This window comes from Megalops cyprinoides, chromosome 5 (genome assembly GCF_013368585.1).
Source record: "Megalops cyprinoides isolate fMegCyp1 chromosome 5, fMegCyp1.pri, whole genome shotgun sequence".
Taxonomy (NCBI): Eukaryota; Metazoa; Chordata; class Actinopteri; order Elopiformes; family Megalopidae; genus Megalops; species Megalops cyprinoides.
The window spans coordinates 17,801,800-17,821,044 of NC_050587.1; the positions used below are offsets into that span (position 1 = coordinate 17,801,800).

A 19,245-nucleotide genomic window follows, 5' to 3' on the forward strand; every position below is an offset into this window, starting at 1 on the left:
TACACAACAGTATGAATAATATTAACAACAAAAAACGACAATGCACACTACCCAAGAGTATACTGAAGAATTAAAATTACTGCTCTTGCCATTGAGCAGAAGGTGAGACATCCAAGGTTTGCCTCTGCGTTGTCACGGCACCAGCTGTTTATCACGAGGCAAATCTAAACACGTTTAATCTTTTGGAAGGAGTGAGGCGAGCGGCAGGGCCCAACCTGGGATTCAAACCTGAAAGCCCCTGCAGTCGCAAAATTTAGCCGGCAGCCTCGCAGCCACAAAAGCTGTGAAACGCTGCGTGACGGGAGCCAAGGGGAGCGAGGAAGCGTGAGGGAAGCAGGTTGTAGATGGGGGGGGGGGATATCCGAGCGTCACAAGCCGCTTGCCCCTGAGTAAACGGTGACTAATCGTCAAGGTGCACCGCGCGCTAATGCGCCGCGTGACCTTCAGCTCCTCTGGCGAGGCCCGGAGCTGTCGCTCACCCATCTGTGAGCTAATGCCTGGGAGATCTCAAAACGGGCGGGGGGAGGAAAAAAAAAAAAATCACTCCATCTCCATCCATATGCGCGATATCCGCTTATTATCGGGCCCCTACCGCTTCCAGAGACTGCGCTCTGGCAGTTAAACGCATCAGACTTGGTGTGTGTCCCATCTGACAATGATTACAACCCATGCCCGCTCCCTGATAAAGCATCCCAGTCCTTGATCCAACATTAAGGAGGTAATTAACTCGATTGCAGTGGTGAGAGTAAACAGTTAATTAGCATAGGAAAACAACAGCACCCCCTCTGACTATAAAGAGGAGTTTGCACGATTCATGGTGGCAGTGATGGTAGAGGGGCGCATTAGACTGTGATTAATGCCAACCTTTTTAATTGTGCTGTAATTTAAGCACTGATTATAATGAGAGATAAGCAATCGCTAGCTCTAAGCATGACAATACACCTGAGGTAGCACTTTTGACCAGATTCAGAAAGAGGCTAAACCTTGTCTTTTTGCTGATTAGCAATGCTGATTATGTCTCATATAAAAATATCAAGATATGTGCACTGGGTCCCATTCATTTTGAAAAAAATAAAGCTGTTAACACTACAGGTACAGTAAACAAACCAAGGTCTTCATGCTTTTTGTGATGTTTCTGGGTTGCTAATTCCTACCTACATTGGTCTGCGTTTACAACGTTTATTAAAAATTGTTTTACGACAAATGAATCTTAAACAGGAGGAGGCTGCAAAGTAATTACCAGAATGAGGAAAAGAGCCAGCGAGTGTGTCATTATTTTAATTTCTTATGTTGTTTTTCTATTTTAGTTTGTTCTTCTATACAGAGAACTCGTGAGTGGGAGCTGAAGACTTACTTATTTTATCCTTTGTGTGAGCCATCTTGAGTGCCTTGTTAATATAAAACCTGAAGAGAGTGATTATCATCTTACTGTGCTCCACGTCCTGTCATTCCCACACCATCATGTCACATTACAGAACATCTATACTATAATTTGCTGTGCATGTGCAAGTACATAAAACATACAAAGATGCAATACTAATAGCTTATGAATAAGTATCTTTAATCCCATATTTTTTTGTTAAAAAAAAAAAAAAGATATTTCTAGCCTGTGCTCACGAAAACCCCAGTTATAACACTGTGTCTGTGGGAAAACTGAATCCAACACACAGCAAGCCGGGTTTCCAGGTACACACTGTGCCACAAAAACAAGCACCGCCTGCACTGTTCTTTTGAGTGACACACAATGGCTACATCCTCCATGCAAAGAGAGCTTGTGCACTGGCAAAGTAGACCTTGCACTCCGTTTAGATGGCAGTGGTGGGTTGGAAGTTCTCTGACTCTGGGAGACAGACAGTTTGCGTAAGCCCGGGTGCTGCACACATTAGTTACTGAATGCAGTCAGCCATATCATGATCAAACGTTGTCAGCTGACTCATTTAACCAATGATTAAACAGCAAGCACCCACTGCCGTAGAGTTGTGTTCATCAGATGGATACAAGTCTTTCGAGTTTAGATTTTTGATGTATTTTTAACTGAGCAAATCCCACAATACAACTTTTTGATTCATCATCTAGGAATAAGAGAATCCTGAAGCATGTATCTGATTTGGATTAATAAAAGAAAACAACAACTCTGCTATACCTGCCTGTGAATTCATATTCACTTTCATCAATACAACTTCAGCAGCACCACACAAGCAAGCATACGGCTATCAGAGCTTCAGTACTTGATCAGACAAAAAAACAGAACGCAAAACAAAATCCATCTCATTAAATAATCATGTCATAACGCCTGAAATAACACACTTACCCAGTCCCATTACAGTACTCTTTAGGTGAGGTTAGCTGCTCTTGGTAAAGATTCTTCATACGCTCTAATTTACCTTATTATTCTTGTTTTGCAATCAGCGTCTTAACATTCAGTTCGCTGGAAGAAACGCACACTCTCAGCTGCAAGGACACAATGAGGCCCGCTGAACAACAGCCTCCCTGCCCATTAAAAAGGGCAGGAAGGAACTCTCCTTTGTGAGCGGAGCCGACCCCTCCTTGTTCTTTGGCGCACCGGCTTCCTGCAGGCCTCAACACCTTCTGTATACAATGCGGTTTCCAAGCGCGGCACTGCATCGCGGAGCAGTAGCGCAGCAAACGCTTCTGTTCTCATAGCCGGTATTACAATTTTACCCACACCTGGCCAAAAACCTATTGTTTAGCCTATATGACAAAACCACATTGGACAAAACTCTGTTAACACTTCGTAGTCACCGGTGATTTCTGTGCAAGTCCCTGCGCAGTCCTCACTTAAATCTGAATTCAAATGCTGAATTTCTCTCATCACCGCCATCTTTAGTTATCCGTGTACTTACAGGCAGCAATTCGGTGCATCTTTTATTTAGACACCATAGAAATAAACAACTGAATAATTGACTAAAAGTGTTTTGTTAAGACTGTAAATGCTAAAAGCTTATTAAAACTTTCATGAGATTAAAAGCCATTTAGCTCTATCTGGAACTAAATGAGAACTGATAGAAGGTATAACAAGACCTATCAGTAACACCCCTGGAACACAATGTATTGTGGTACAAAAATAATACAGCGCATTGTATACTGTATCTTGCATCTTTGTACTACAAACAAGCAATGCTCTTGCTTATTGTTACCCTCGCTTTCCTATGTCTAAGGTGACGTGTCTGGTAAAGGATCCAGAGGAGAATCCTGTGGGCAGACACAGATCCCATTTCAGTCTTTGGGTTACCAAACTGCTTCTTCATTTACAATGAACAATGGGCTCCATTCAGGGAAGCGGATGCTGGCTTACCAAGCCTTTCGCTGCACGCAAGTGTACCATAACACTTACTCCATTTCTGACGGGCACATGCAGACGTGTGTAAGCGGAAGCACATAAACAAAAACTGAGAGAGACAAAGAAACAGATGTGCGCCTGTACACTCACACACACACACACACAATTACCTGTATGTGCTGAGAGGGGAGAGTGGGGCCGAGGAAGTGCCGAAGACTGACCACTTCCAATCAGGCTTTTTCTGTTGCTTGTTCTGCAGCTATGAAAACAACAAGAGAGTGACATTAGACAGCTGCTAAATGCAGTCCACTGACAGACAAAGACATGCATGTAATGACAATAAAATCTCAACAGCTCCTAACAATATCTCATCAAATAACACTACATTTTATTCATATTAGGTGTAATGTATATTACATTATATAATATTTATATAAAAACATTTTAAAATCAGCACTTTAATATCTGAGTATCTAAAGCAACATTTATATAAGATTTTGAAAGGTCAATTAGTAGGTGCACAAATTTCACGTTCACAAATGAGACAAAATCACTTAATATGTTAAGGAATGTTGATCATGATGCACACACCAAAGGAAAAATTGTATCAGGAAAGAGGAACAGTGGTCGTTCACCAAGATGGATAGACAGGATAGTGACTAAAAACCACAAAACAATTGCCTCAAAAACTACCACAGAACTAAATCCATACCTCCATGAGCCACTCAACTAACTGTCCATCATGAGCTTCACAGAACTTATATTTATGGTAGGACTTCCATTCCAAAACCACTTGAAACAAAGGCCAATGCACAACAACACATAACCTAGTGTAATGAGCACAAAACCTGGATTTCTGGGAAATGGAACAACATAATATGGTCCGATGAGTCATCTTTAACTTGATACAACTGCATGGGTTTTTGCTTGGAGAAAGCCAAAGGAAGCCTTCAACCCACACTGCCTGTTCCCAACTCTTAAATATGGTCACAGATCGGTTATGGTATGGGCAGCCATCTGATGGGAGTCAACAAGTCCAGTTATTACTCCGTATGGTAGAATTATAGCCAAGGAATACAAAACTATTTTAAGTGACCAGGTGCATTCTACGATGCAAAAATTGTTTTCTCAACAGCTTCCAATATTCCAAGACAATTATAATAAAATAACACCCCCATACACACTGCTAAACACATTCAAGAGAGGCTTCATGAACACAAAGGGCAGTTAAATATTCAAATATTTTTGTTGTTTCCATCATATCTATATTATATCTACTCCATATTGTGCGTGCATGCAACATTTACAAATTGATATGCATTACTTTTTATTTCAAATATTACAGGTATAACATGCATCCCTATGTTACATACCTACAGACATAAAAAACACGCACTGCACTTTCATGCATTTCATGCAATAATCATGTCTCACAAGTTGCTGTTGGAAAGTGCTTGCTGTTCATAATAAGCGGGTCACGATCAAAACGAGTCAAGAGTCAATACATAGCACAGCTTGCATGAGTCACACAGGTAGGGGGATTATGAAAGGGTACAGTGTTGTCTGATTCACATTTCCTCTGAGATTTCAGCATTCCATATTACGTCTCTGCATGTTTCTAGCATGGCAAATGTAGTCTTGCCCAGTTCTTCCTGATGCATCCTCCTCAGGTGACCTCTCCAAACAGTCTGTCCCTCTCTCTCCTTCCGCTTCTACAGTGCCTGCCCAGTAAGTCCCTCTAGAGAGTTACTCTTGACCCTCTTCTTCACTATGCCAATCCTTTGTTTCATATAGCATCACCATTCACCATCCAGAAGCTAAGGACTGCAGCTTTTGTGCCCTTCATCTTCTCATCCGATTCTGGGCTTTATGTAATTGAGGATTCCATATTTATGAGCTATATATATATAATAATATATATATATAATTATATAATATATTATGCTTTACAACCATATGTCTATGAACTGCATCATTTTCCTACTTACGTACTGTCTCACACTAAATGTAAATGCTGATGCTGACCTTTGATGCACAAGAATTTACAGTAAAGGTTACAATAAATTCCAATTCATGTTATTTCGGAATAATTACCGAATATGCTCATTTCTCATAATCTGCTTTCCGCAGTTCCTTGTCCAGGCTTTGGTTTGTTCCTTGCCTTGACTAACGTAACTATGTTCTGGGCTTCCTTCATGTGCTCTACAAACTTCTCCAATCATACCATATGTTGGTCGGTAGAGTCATGTCATCACAATTTTGTGAGTTAAATGCTGATGTTGTGTCGCACATTCTGTAAGGGAGATGAGTCCCAAAAACTACACAATGCAGGTAGCTCCAGTAAGTGTCAAGGTTTGCTTTATTCATGCACTCCACAGTACTCTACAAAATAACAGATTTAGGGTACTTTGGAAATAGCTCATTCTGGAGCAGTATTGCAGAAAATGTATATACACTATAGACAGTTTATCAATTAGTACTAAAAACATAATTAGGATGGTGGACTGACACAATGGTTGAGCAACTGGGTTTGCAACTTGCAGGTTTCAGGTTCATTTCCAAGGCCAGCCATTGTACCCTTGAGCAAGGTATTTAACCTCCAATGAGTTTTTGTTGATATTCTAAAAATGGAGAGTATGTCAAGCATAAGCTTTGTGGCACAGCCTGAACAAGGGCGTCCGCACAGCAAATAAGTAACGATGACCAGACTGTTTGCTTTTGATTTTGGTAGTGACACTGTCCAAAGTGATGGGCAGGTACCAGACAATCTATATTTGCACAAATAACTGACATTTCTACAGTAAACACCCTCCCGTGCTGTGCCCTCAATTGAAGTCAGATTACAAAATTACAGTTGCCAACACTCGCAACGTTTCACACAATATTTCAAATCCTGGAAGAAATTGGATACCCTCCTGCACTTTGTGTGCTACAGGTTTTTTGGGAACGTCTGAGGTCACAGAGGAGATAACACTTTAAAAAATTAAACTGCCTCACAGTAAACACAAAACCATGAATAATTTAAAATTCAATCCGTATGCGCCCTGTCTTTGTTTCGGGATCCATTCGTGCGTTACGTTCCTTTTGATTATGAGGTGCGGCCGCATGTCTGTCTGCCCTCATTAGTGTGCAAAGCACTACAATGCGAGCAAAAGTCCTCCTGCTTCATTACACAGGCCGAAATGAGGTTTTATGTAGTCTCCTGGTGACCTCTTATCTAACCATTTAACAAACAACTAAACTGTTGTTTCAGTGTACCGCCTTTTCCGAGTTTATCACTGGGAATGATGCATACACTTCACCTAAGAGTGTGTGATATAATTTGAAAAACCTTGCCCTCAAAGGACAATTAAAAGACAATTGAGCATTCTCTTGAAACTGATTCAGGAAAAAAATAAAAATCATAGTAGATGATATCTAATATTCCAAATTCCAGGGACAACAAGACGACATGCTTGAAGGATCTAGAATTACGATCAAGCTGTGTAATACCAAGCTGACCGTCACGCTAATGAAAAACATTTAATGTGTGTGCCACCATGCTCAGTCACCACACTGGTACTCCTGCACTTCTGTTGACTCACTATTATTTGGTGACTCTGCACAATATCATCTCAATTTTATTAAACCAGTATGGCAAGGCAGTTGTTGGCCTTGTTGACAGCAATACCTACTGAGAGTATATGCAGGTATTGGTGTGCTGGTCCTGAAAGTGTTAAATTAAGTTCTCCAGCACCAGCTGTTCACTGTGAGGCCCTGAAGTGTGTTAAGTAAATGTAATAGGCCTACATTTTATGTAATAGAATGATTACTCAGTGATACTGATGTATTCAACAGACTACTTATATCTATATGAAAGCTATTCCAAAGAGGATTATGGATTACAGAAAGTCTCAATAGACTCATTAAAATTACTAGAATCAATATAGACAAAATGCTCTTTTCATTGATTATTTGATGGTCATCACAGACCATCACCACATATTTGCAACTACACAGTTTTGACAGAGAACCACAGCATCACTGAATTATCTTCAAAGCATTTTGTATCATCATCTAGAATGACTTTGCATCTCTAGCAGCGTCCAACTTAAAATAAAAATGTGACCTCATTAAAATGCACTACATTTGGAATCATTCCTCTCCCTGATCAGAGTGAAGAACACCTCTATTTCACATTGCTGCAGGTTCTGACACCAAACAGATGATTTTAGAGGTCACCTGGGAAACTCTTTTGGACTTCTCATTTCTGAGACAATATATATTGAAAAAAAAAGAACTAAAAGATGTTTTAACTACATTCTGCTGAACTCCGATACAGTCTGGTACTTAGTTTCTATGACAAATTATCAAATGAATTCTCTTACCGTCTGCCAGACATTTTCCAGAATCTGTACCACTTATTGTTGCTCAAGTACTGCATTATGTTAGGTTTGTGTATTCCCAACAGTAACCCATCACTTCGATACCTCAAACAGCCCTCAGTAAATTTTCTGAGGAGCAGAGCTAAGGCTGTATAGACAGTATACCCCCGAACTGAAGGACATGTATTGCTTGGATCTCTAATAACATGCTTAGTGCTCACTAAACAGATCCTCTTAACTCCCAGACTCTCGTGTTCCTGGGCTCGATGCAGGTGCAGTGTTAGTCTATGGTCTTGCAGGACAGAGCACTGGGAGTGGACTGTACTCGACTCCCACCACATGTATTGAATGCATTTTTAGTCACCTATTAGTGAACATCATCCTTTCCTGGGAGTGGATAAAACATGGCGGAATTACGAAAGTGGCACGGAAATTCACAAATGAATCACCACTTTTATAGGCAACATGCAGGTCCGTGCATGGCTCCTAAATTATCAGCACTAAAGGAATTTTCCTTTTTCTACAGCTGTATTAACAGTCACATGAATCCACCTTCTCAAGGTGCAACCACTTTAAAGCAGACTTTACATTACGAAAGACGTGTCAAATTTGAACAAATCTAGAAGATCTGGACATGATTGCAATATTGTTTTCATGCCTATTTTCAAGAAACCAACATACAACTGGAAAACAATGGCAGCACTTAGCTAACTTTTCTTAATTACTTGCGAACGCTTCATAGAGGAAAATGAAGAGACATCTGACTATTAAGAAAAGTGAGGTTTCGAACCTTAATCAGATTGTAGCAACAGGCTTGGTAGGTAACCCTAATTTATGTTAAGGCCACTGGTCTCAGCAGGTCTGCAATGGATTGAAGCGAAAAGCAGTTGAGCATTTCTGAAATCTCTAGGTATGATCTGCGTAAGAATCTTTATGATTCTAGAAAAGACATGATGGACAGTCAGCTAATTAATCCACCCAGCTTCCAGAACCTTCCAATCCCCAGCCTAGCCAACAGGACTGATCCACAGACGCTGTCACGGGTCCCTATTGGCCCGGGCACCCGACACTGTTCAAACAAATTACTGCAGGCACATCGCTCAAGATATCCTGCATGGCTAATGCCCTGTGGATGTTACCCCAAGCACAGCCAAAATATCCTGAACTCCTATCTCAGTCGTAATGCACTGAAATTCATTAACCTAAAACCGCTGACTGCCTGTTATCCATAGCTCTTTATGACCGTATTAATAATCTGACCCATCATTCTTGGCATCTAGAACTGTAAACAGGGAATGGAGTCATTAACATTAGTGTGATTTGCGGTGCAGGGTTTCTCTTATAATCTATTATGTTTATTTTTGAAAGGGCAAAGACAGAGAAAGGCAGTAAAAAATCTGGGCAATATTTCCCCTCCTCGAATGAAAGCTTGAAATAATATACCCATCCCAAAGCATCAATATACAGCCGAGTAATAAACTCCTGTTCCTTCAGTCTCCAGCCCTCCTAAACTTACATTGAAGTCACACTTACATAGTTTATTGCTTCTAAAACAAATCTCTCTCACCAGTCCTCCACCTCTCATACTATTCTTTTTGCGGTATTGAGAGACCTATGGACATTTCATACGCAACTGCCAAAAGCTGATCTATTTCAATACTAAAGCCGGTACCCAGCACAGTTCTTCTTTTTGCTCGACATCCTTCAGCGGGGCCGTAATGAATAAAATGACAGGTGCTGCATCATTAGGAGATGATCTTATTTCTCAGTGTCAGACTAACTGCAGGCCTAAGCTGTGCACATGGAACACCAGGGCCTCCTCTGCATCCACCTGGATTCTGTGGCGATCGATCACCTGTCTGTGCCCTGCCCCCCCCCCCCCCCCTCCACCCCCCCCCCCCCCCGGTGCAGTCCTCCACCTGGCCTGGAAGCCACTGCAAGTGACATTGCGGAGCCCTTGTGATCCTGATCTTAACATCCGCGCAACAAAGATCGATTGTCACATAGCAAGACGCTGGCATACACGCTTGATTTTTCTAAAGACCCACCCACCACCCCGTGGGCAGACAATCTCAGGTTTGCCCTCTTGGTCGCTCCTTCGACACATGTCCCTGTCAGAAGCCGGATGACGCCGACGCCCAGCCATGAATGATGACATAACCTGCAGACTGAGGAATGGACCCAGGCGTTCAGAGAGAGACGCGCTTAACTTTAGCGGTGTCAGAGGAGCAAAAGGTCTGCAGAAGCTACTCAAACATTAGCATGGCAGCATATCAAAGTGTAACTGTTAAGTGAACGTCTCGGAGCAGAGCGTCAGAAACGTACCAACACCAAACACCACCTAATGATGCAGGTGATTGTCTCCAATCCTCCATTCCGTGAAAACCGGCATGTTACTTACGAAAAGCAAAGCGATACTGATCACACCATTTACCAGTCAGATTGACTGCATTATTTTCAGAGAGTGAGTTTTCTTAAGTTTGGTTGTAACAGGCTAGAATGACACTCATAGAAAGAGATAAACATGCAACAAATATGTACCTACATTATCAAATTTTCTATTAACTGGCCTGGCTAAACAGAGCAAGTATGTGTGTAAAATTAATACATAACGCAGTGTGCTTTTACATACTGCAACATAGTTTTTTCTGTATCTTACAACATGCTGTAACTCCTTTTAAAATCTGCCACCTAGTCCAGTTGAAGAACTATTGATACAGTTTACAATATTCAAAGTACCACAACAAACCACCATAATGCACACAGGAACTTTGACCTGCAAGGTGCTTTGGCTAACAAAAAAAATTTGAATTGCAGACATCAAGTCCCGGTCTCAATATTTTAGTTAATTTGAATATGTGAATTTCCTGTCCTTTCATTTGCATGCTACTGCAGACGTGGCATCATTCTTTCCCGCCTGCTTCTTTCTTCCTCCCCAGTGAACCGTGAACACCAGTGCTAAATGTTCATGCCACATAAATTATTTCTTAATGTTCCTTGGGATTTTAAATCCTGGGAAGCTAAATCTGATTAGAATTCATATTAATTACTAAAGTACCCAAGTACAGTAGCAACATTTTAAATTGTCATGCTGTAGCTGTCAAAAAAAAATTCTTTAGCCTCTAAATGGAGTTGGAGAAAAATCATTGATCCTCTTCCAAATACGGCATCCAAATGCTTTTAAAAGAGGATTGAAAGCTAAACTGCAACATATGGTACACATTTTGAAACTCTAAATTTTGCTGTAATAAAAATATATATTCCACATGATAAGCTTGGTTAGCAACTTACCAAGTACTAATTAATAACAGCTTACTTCGTACCTGTACTGACTAACTTTGTATTCCCAATTTTTTTTCATTTTTCAGTTCCATATTAACATTTGACAGAGGATATTCTCACAAAGCGCACGTTTGCACGCACAATCACGTTCTTCACACCGGAGTCATAATCTTCTAAAAAAAGGTTCTGTTTTCCCTACAAGATTACACATGCTTTCTGTACCGGCGTATACTCTCTTCTTGTAAGCTAACTTGTACACCCCATTCCCCCAAAACACCCAGTACCCATTGCTCATAGTTTCTAACATCCATCCTTGCTTTGAACTCCAGCCAATGACAGCAGTGCCATGTAGCGGGTGAGGGACTGCAGCGGTGACCAGGACAGCGTGATAGTCTGAGCTCCCTGCACATGTCCCCAGGCTAGAGCCTGTGACTCACACTAAAGAGCACAGACAGTCTCTGTGCAGAGACACCTTGCCACACTCTGATTGGTCTTCCTGTCACCCCTTCTCTCCCTATTTTGTTCCTATGTCTCTCTCCCTCCGGCATCTCTCTTGCTCCTCCTCTGTCTGTCTCTCTCACTCTTTCTCTGTCTTGCTCACTCTTCTTGTCACTACCCTTCTCTTCCTCCCTCTATACGTCTGTCTCTTCCTTTCTCTGTCTCCAGCTGTGTCTTTCTCCCTCTCCCATTCTCCATCTCCCTACCCTTCCATCTGTCCTTCCTTGTCTCTCTCTCCCTCTATTCCTACCTCTCGATCCTTTTCTTTCTCCCATTTCCCCCTGTCTATCACTATCTCGATGCACCCCCTTCTTCTCCATCTTTCTCCTCCATCTCATCTTTTCCTATGTCTCTCTCACTCTCCCTCTTAATTCTCCCTCTGTTACTCTCTCAATCAACCAGTAAACTACAGTTGTAATGTGTACAATTTTAATGTTTATATTACTACATGCTAATATACTGTCATGATGTTAAAGTCATTCCATCAAGCAGCAGTGTTTTAAGGAATCAGTTAGAAAAATACTGCATTTTACTGTAAAATTAATATCATCTTCATAGGCCAATCATAGTGCAAGAGCTGATCACTGAGCACCTATTTTCAAACTATTCAAGACCCCATGAGTCAAAATGAATATCGATTCAAAATAAATCATTCAATTTCAATTCAATACAAAACCTTGATCCTGCTCAGGATCAAGGTCATTAAGGTTCATTCATGGCTGTGAAACACACTCCTCAATTAGGGGGAAAACACCTCTCTGGCACAGCAGTAAGCTTTGCCTTCTTTCCCTTCCCCTAAATATCAATACGAAACAAGCCTGGAATGATATTTCATCAGTTACTTGTTACAGCTGAGTGTAGTGTTGTCCTTGATATCTGCTACCGTTCTGCTGCAGGACAGACGCAGTAGCAATGACCCTATTGATCTCGCTTCACCTCGGGCATGATCAGCATTGCAGTCTTCAAAGAGGAGGATGTGTAATTCTCTCAGAGATCCGCTGTTACACCTCTCCCAGCTCTCTGATCCACTGCCTGATCTGAGTGCCTCTACAGGAAGTGAACTCCTCTCCTTCCTTTCCGATCACCAGAAACTGCCCAGCTGAGAAGTTTCTCCACGGGATAAGAAAGCAATTTCCTCGCTCCCTCTCCATGCTAGCAGCGGGGAGACATCAGGCACGGCAGGTTTAATCTCATACGATCAAATCAATTTGCAACTCACTCCAAAATACGTGCAGAGTGAGCCAGTGAATTAAAAGGCTTTCAGAGTGAGAGCGTTCCCGGCCTTGCAAAATGTCTCAACATCACCCAACAGTGTTGTCAGACAAATCTTTCCCATAATATAACCGTGAAGAGCCTCACAGACTTAAACACTAATTGCTTTGAGATACATTCTGTACATTCTCAAGTATTTACAGAATTGACAAAGATAAATTTCATGTAGCTTGTTATCATAAACAATTTATGAAACACAACTGATTGATCCTTGTAGAATCTGCAACAAGCTTCAAACAGCCATTTAACAGAATGAACAGCACCTTGACGTTTTCCCTCAACATAAACACAGTTTACCTAAGGATTGATGAGTGCCGTTCCTACCAACAACACTCCCACTTACCACACCCAGGAATGACACCAATACAATAAAATAATTGTAAAAACACCGTAATAAACTCTGCCCAAAAAACACATGGGGATGCAGTATTACTGGGCATAAATACATTTTAGTTGTACCACCTAAATAACACTTCCCATATAAAAAACTATAGTATTGACAAATACATCTATTTTGTTAAACAGAAGCTCTCAACACATCACAAATTATTTTAATGTTTGGTTTAAATTGTGTTGATGAGAGACCCCCTACAGGGCTCCAGCTACAGTTTTAATGTGTACTCATTACAACCCAATCTCACATCCAGAATGAAAGGCCATGCCTTGGAATTCATTATCAATCCCAATAAATATTTTATACATGGAATTATTAAGTGCTTCTATGTCATTGCCACTGCCACTGGAAAGTCTAGCTGCAATGTAAGTGGTAGAGATCTTTAGTGTCATGGCTTCAACCCTCCATAAAATCAGTAACACAGACAACAACACAACACAATGAGGGGAAAACACAGAGGATAAAATGCAGGTTTGGCAAGGCAAAAGTTTGTCCTTGTGACTTCATGAATATGAGTGCCAACAACAGTTTGAAATATTGCGTGCATTTCTCCCTTGCCACTGGTAGAGCAGGACTATTTTCAAGAGATATGGCTGGTGACATATCTTCTGGATTACTTGAGATCTGAGCTGGCATAAACTTATTTGACTTGAGACTTTACTTGGAGCCTGAAGCCCATGAATTTAGCCCTGACTTAGTATGGATGAAAAGAATAGCTGGAGATTTCATTATTATTATAACACTACTAAATATTAACGTGTCTCGGATTACTGAATGCCTTCAGACTTCATTAACGGAAGGTTTGCTTTCGAGTTGTGACACAACTCTTGCATGACTCATCTACTCCTCTTCTATTCTGCCTATTTCAAAACACATTACATTAAAAACACATTTTGAAAGCAAAGACGGAAGAAGTTGCTGCAACAGTATTCATCACCTTACCCTGTGAAAGCTGGGTCCAAAGGGGTACAAATACAGGTTAAGAGGCACAATTCTGGTGCAATACCATTGTCACAATTTAGTACTCCACTTGGGGATAAAGGTTTTTTTTTTTGGCAGGCACCAAGATCATTTATATTTACTAGTATGAGAACTCATTCTGAAAGGCCCCGTCTGCATATTGTTTGCTTTCTCAAAGGAATCATACATGACAAAGCAAAGTTTGTTCTTAAAACAGACCCATATTTAACACCCTGCATGTCTGCCCTTTCCTGCTATTCAACCTGCAACCGTTCCATTTAACTGGCAGTTTTTGGCAGCTATGTTCAACTGATGTAGCAGACATGCAACACAACAAAGGAGCTATGTTGAGCTCCACTGGCTTAAGTAGGACACTACTGTCAGAATGAGCCTTTGGACGGTCCATGAAACATTCATTAGGGTATAAAACAAAAAAACATTCAACGGTGTTATCTGACAGTTACAGTGTTATCTGACGGCTATAGTGTGCCATCAAAATGATTCTATCGTTTTTCATTAATCCATCTACACATTTTGTCAAGTGTGAATTTAACAGCACATCCAAATGTTCTCAATAAATACATTTTACTGACAAAAATTTCAATGTATTAAACAGTGGAACCATGACAGATACCCTATTGCCTCTTTACTGACACTTTTGATCACCTCACCATATTGCATTTACCTATGACTTATGTCGTATAAAGAGATAAAGGCATGAGCTATAGCAGAAATAGTTTTACAGAAAATATAAATTATAGGTATACAGTTATGTAGATGCATAAAGAAAATGCACAGAAGAATGTAAAGACAGTAAATAGCTGATTCTATTACAATTTAAATACACACAAAAGTTTAATGCTAGGTAAATAAACATATCCTCTGAGATAGACTGCCTCAGTTTAATGGAATAATCAATTAATAATTATGTTTCCCTACTCAGCTTCACTTTGGGCATGATATGAATTCTTTTAATGCCCCAAGGCAAATAGACACACAATATATTTAGTTGTGAATAGGCAGTGTAAAAATCAATGTGCCTCCTCTGTGGGGTAATCTCTGGAATGAAAAAGCCTAGATGCAAATGACATGAGGCATTTTTAGAAGTAAATGAATCCTCCTTTGGTAATATAAGAATTTGGAAACTGTGTGTATTTGTGTGTGTGCTTGTGTGTGTGTGCTAGGCTACTTTTAAGTTCAATATGAGTTCAACATTTTATTTTGATAGGACGCCTTCCCAGTGAGATTGTTCTGAGAGAACATAAAACATTCATGGAAGCAGCACAAGAATAACATCCGGTTCAGAGGTATTCGGTCCAAGAGGATCATGCAAGTCTATTTATACAGCACACTTCATGGGATTAAGCCAATTAAGACATATTCCTGACCCAATCTCACCTGCCTACGGGCTATTAAGTGGGAGTGTTGTTGAGAATTGTTAAATCAACAAAAGTTGATAACAGTTATATGTTGGGTCTTGTAAGTCTTGTAAGTACTTGGATCAAAATATTTTATTATGACAGAAAAGACATTTCCCATTCAGCCACATATTAGCTCACCATACAGAACACAATCATTACTACTTTCTAGTCAAGACTAACTGGGTAATGTCTACATAGCAGCTGTCTGCTCATGAGAAATACAAATGTCAGCAACACGCAATGCCAGAATTCCAGCAACAGTGAATTGCTTCTTCAGATAACAGCGCTATAAAGATAGACATTATTTCAGTTTTCGCATCTTCCCTCAAACCAAAACCAGCAGAACAAAAATCCAGAGGCCTAATTGCTTTTCTCCTTGCCACCTTTCACTTGTCAAAGCAGTGTGAAGTCAAGAGCACTGACGACAGATCATTCCGCGAGTTCCTCCGGCCTGCGTTCACGTAACGCAGGCATGCGGACAAGCACCCGCTCAGGGATTACCGCGCTCTCAATCCCGCTGGCCCTCGCTCTCCAGGCGGTTATTAATAGGGCTGCTGCCGGGCCAAGTGCATCCTGGGAACCCAAGAGCTGCGACACGCTTTGCAGCCGAGGTCAACGGGATATAGGGGGATGGCATATGAAACCGCGCGTCTCCCCTTTGATGTTCCACAATAATCAAGGTCACTAACCTTTTTCCTCTTCCATCATAGTGTTACACAATCTGACACGCACTTCAGAAACTTACTCGAATATTCTCTGCCTGGATGGCACAACACATACTGTATCAAAAATGACTCATTCCACCCCATGGAAAAAAAAAAAACAGTATAGTGAAATTTTCTATGGCGCAATGTCTGTATTACATGAAGAAGGAAAAAAAAAAAAAACAGTCAAAGGATTGTGTAAATGTGTGAGGTCACTGTGTGTCACAGGGTATTACCGCAAGTCCATGTCCACAGATGCGGACTACACCGGAATGAGCCCCGGATTAAACATGGGACTCTATGTCCCGAAGAAAAAACATTCAATCGAGCCCACGCATAATCTGCTAATCCCGTCGCTGCTCACTGCGCCACACACAGAGCTTCAGCAAATTATTCTGTTCATCTTTCAATAAACAGGAGAGAATGGCCCACAGCCATCTTTGTCTAATTTCACATCAGATAAGTAGACAGCCTTCCATAAAATCCCTAATCCACCATACCCCATTTAATACTACTGTTCCGGCCTTCTTGGTCTCTGGTGCTATGAATGATAAAACGGAAATCCGGGGTGTTGACAACGGCAAACGGAGTTCATACAGTACGGACTGAACATTTCGGAAAGCAAGGTTACAGCAATCTGTTGTTAAGCTCTTCTTGACTATAAAATAGGTCACGCTGAGGATTAAAATATGAAGCAGGACAGAAATGGACAAACCGAACCTTCATAAAGTATGCAAAATCGGTGGAGGAGGAAGGGGCTGGCCGTGTATCTCTATCAAGAGCAAAACAGAGCTCTCAAAGTTTATGGTCCCGAAATGATGGCTATTCCATCTCATCCACCAAAGTTCCTGGTGCCATAAAGTGTAGGAGAGAAAAGCCGAAAAACAAAAACACATGAATTATATCCTGGTAAAGACGAGAAGCTAGATTTCTCTATGCCCTGCGCAACAAAACGCCTATGTATTTGCATGTTTCAACATGTTTATGTCTAAATCCTGAAATTTGAAAAGGGTATACGAATTACTCCTGCCCCGGCAATCCCAGCTCCAGGTTTTCTAATCTGTAATCTTCAAGCCCCAGGTCAGGGGACTTTATGAAACTCACTGCAGAAACATAGAGACAATCAATCTTTCTTAAACAAACCACACCTCCCTTGCCAAGTTAACGGAAACTGCATGATTAGGTTTTGTTTGTAAACACCCCCCTTTCTGCATGGCAGAACAATAACGCCTGGATAACAATCAAACGTCCACTGGAAACCAGACAAAACGGGCCACAATGACAGCTAAACACAATGGGGGAAAACAGCAACCCGATATCTGCTGCTTTCTGTTTCTTCCTTTCGCTTATTGTTCGCGTCCACTTTTGAATTCCTTCTTGAGTAGAGTGAGCAAGGCTCATGCAAAGCCGTGAAACAAGTCACCAGCGCCGTGAGATCCCATGGTAACGCGCCGCTGTTTTCACCATTACCTTTTCGACCGGCGAAGTCTGGCTCCGGTGAGGAAGTGAGGCATGGAAAAGTTGGAGAGGACAGTCCAGAAGCTGGAGTCGGACATGATCGCTAAGTCATGCCAATGGCCCGAGAGCCACGCAGGGGAGGCTTGAAAGGCCCCGAGACGAGAAACGACGGGGTGTCTTTTGGGAGGACTGCCGCCAGTGCCCCCGGCAAAGCACTCAAAGCCCAACTTGGTCTGTCCTGGCACATTTGCTGCCAGCTGCAGCGTACACACGGTCAGTCAGAGGGGACGTCGTGTCCTTTACCACGTCCTACGTGAAGAACACCCCAGGGATCCCTCCGAACATGCTCCTTTCCTTCAGGTCAGACCCCGGTCAGCTCTGCCACAGGGATCCCACACATCCCAACTGCTGACTGCTGTTTTTCCGTCTCCTTCCGAGCTCTGTGTGTCCCATGCGCTGCCTCTGCTAAACATGCTCCATATCATCTAACAGGCACGTACCACTTCACATCCTGAGCGGGGGTGTGAGGGGGGGTGTGCTGGCTTAGAGCAGCACCGCATTATCACTAGACATCGCCACGTGTTTCACAGCTTTCACGATCTGGCTCCTCTCCAAACCGCCTTAGGCTGCGTTTTAGAGGACTATTTGAAATGTAAATGCTGTGCTTTTTCACGGTGTCCTCTGCTCAGCACCCCTGCCTCCCCCACACTTACACAGGCAGTGTGCAGGTCCACCCGTTTTCAGGAGTGCCTCACATTCACTCACGCACCTTTGATCTGCCTCTCTCCCCCCTTCTCCCTCCTGGCTTGCCAGCAGATAAGGAGTTTAATATCATGGAAGCCCCACTAAAAAAGAGTACAGCAATATCTCTGAGTGTGGAAGAAAAAAAAAGTTGGATGGTTTGCTCTAATACGGAGGATGCTGAATACAGTGTAAAGATTCCACTGCAGCTGGATAAGGAGAAAAAGCAGAAAAGCCCACAGCCAGCAAAGCATGCGGCTACATGCCTCTGTGCAGATGACACAGCAGTGGGTAAACAATGACCTCAGTCTGAGTTCTTCTGCAGCTCAATGCGATCACCTGGATATTCTATTCAGAGGAACAGCAACTCAAGGTGGGGAACAGAGGGCGGTGGGGAGGGGAACTTTTAGGAGCAAACCCAAACATGAAGGAGAGGCACCACTTACAGAAAAGCTCCCATTTGTTTCCCTGCACCGTGACTAAAGTCTAAAGATTACCGCCCGATGCGCCTTTATCGCTGCTCCCGGTATCTCTTGGGCTGTGTGGATTACCTGTGAAAACAGAAAACCTGCTGACGTCAGGCACCCAATCCCCCTCCCTTTTTCTTCCTGTGTCCCCAGACATCCCCGGGAGATTGGTGTGATGGGCTGCGTTCTGATTACAGAGGTGCTCTCTTTCTTTGTTCCCATTAAGAGAGGGTGATTCAAAGACAACGCAGCTGAGCTGACTTAGTTAGGTCACGATGAACTTAGGCTACTTCATTTCATTAAAGTGTAACCGTCCTCCCAAACATGGGTTATTCCCCTCTCCTGAGTAAATTATGAATTTGAAACTTGGATAAGTGCGTTTG

General features: G+C 41.9%; 1 protein-coding gene across 10 annotated transcripts in view; it reads right to left on the reverse strand.

The window, feature by feature from the left end:
• The window catches only part of mast4 (microtubule associated serine/threonine kinase family member 4), a 145,556-nt gene that overhangs the window by 33,911 nt on the left and 92,400 nt on the right, over positions 1–19,245 (reverse strand). For 8 of the 10 annotated variants that reach the window (XM_036530123.1, XM_036530122.1, XM_036530120.1 and 5 more), the window contains one exon: positions 3,472–3,560. In XM_036530123.1, coding sequence (XP_036386016.1) covers positions 3,472–3,560 — 89 coding nt within the window. Of the gene's footprint in view, positions 1–3,471; positions 3,561–17,666; positions 18,080–19,245 lie in introns of those variants that run through there. The other 2 variants (XM_036530125.1, XM_036530126.1) reach the window with 2 other exon arrangements.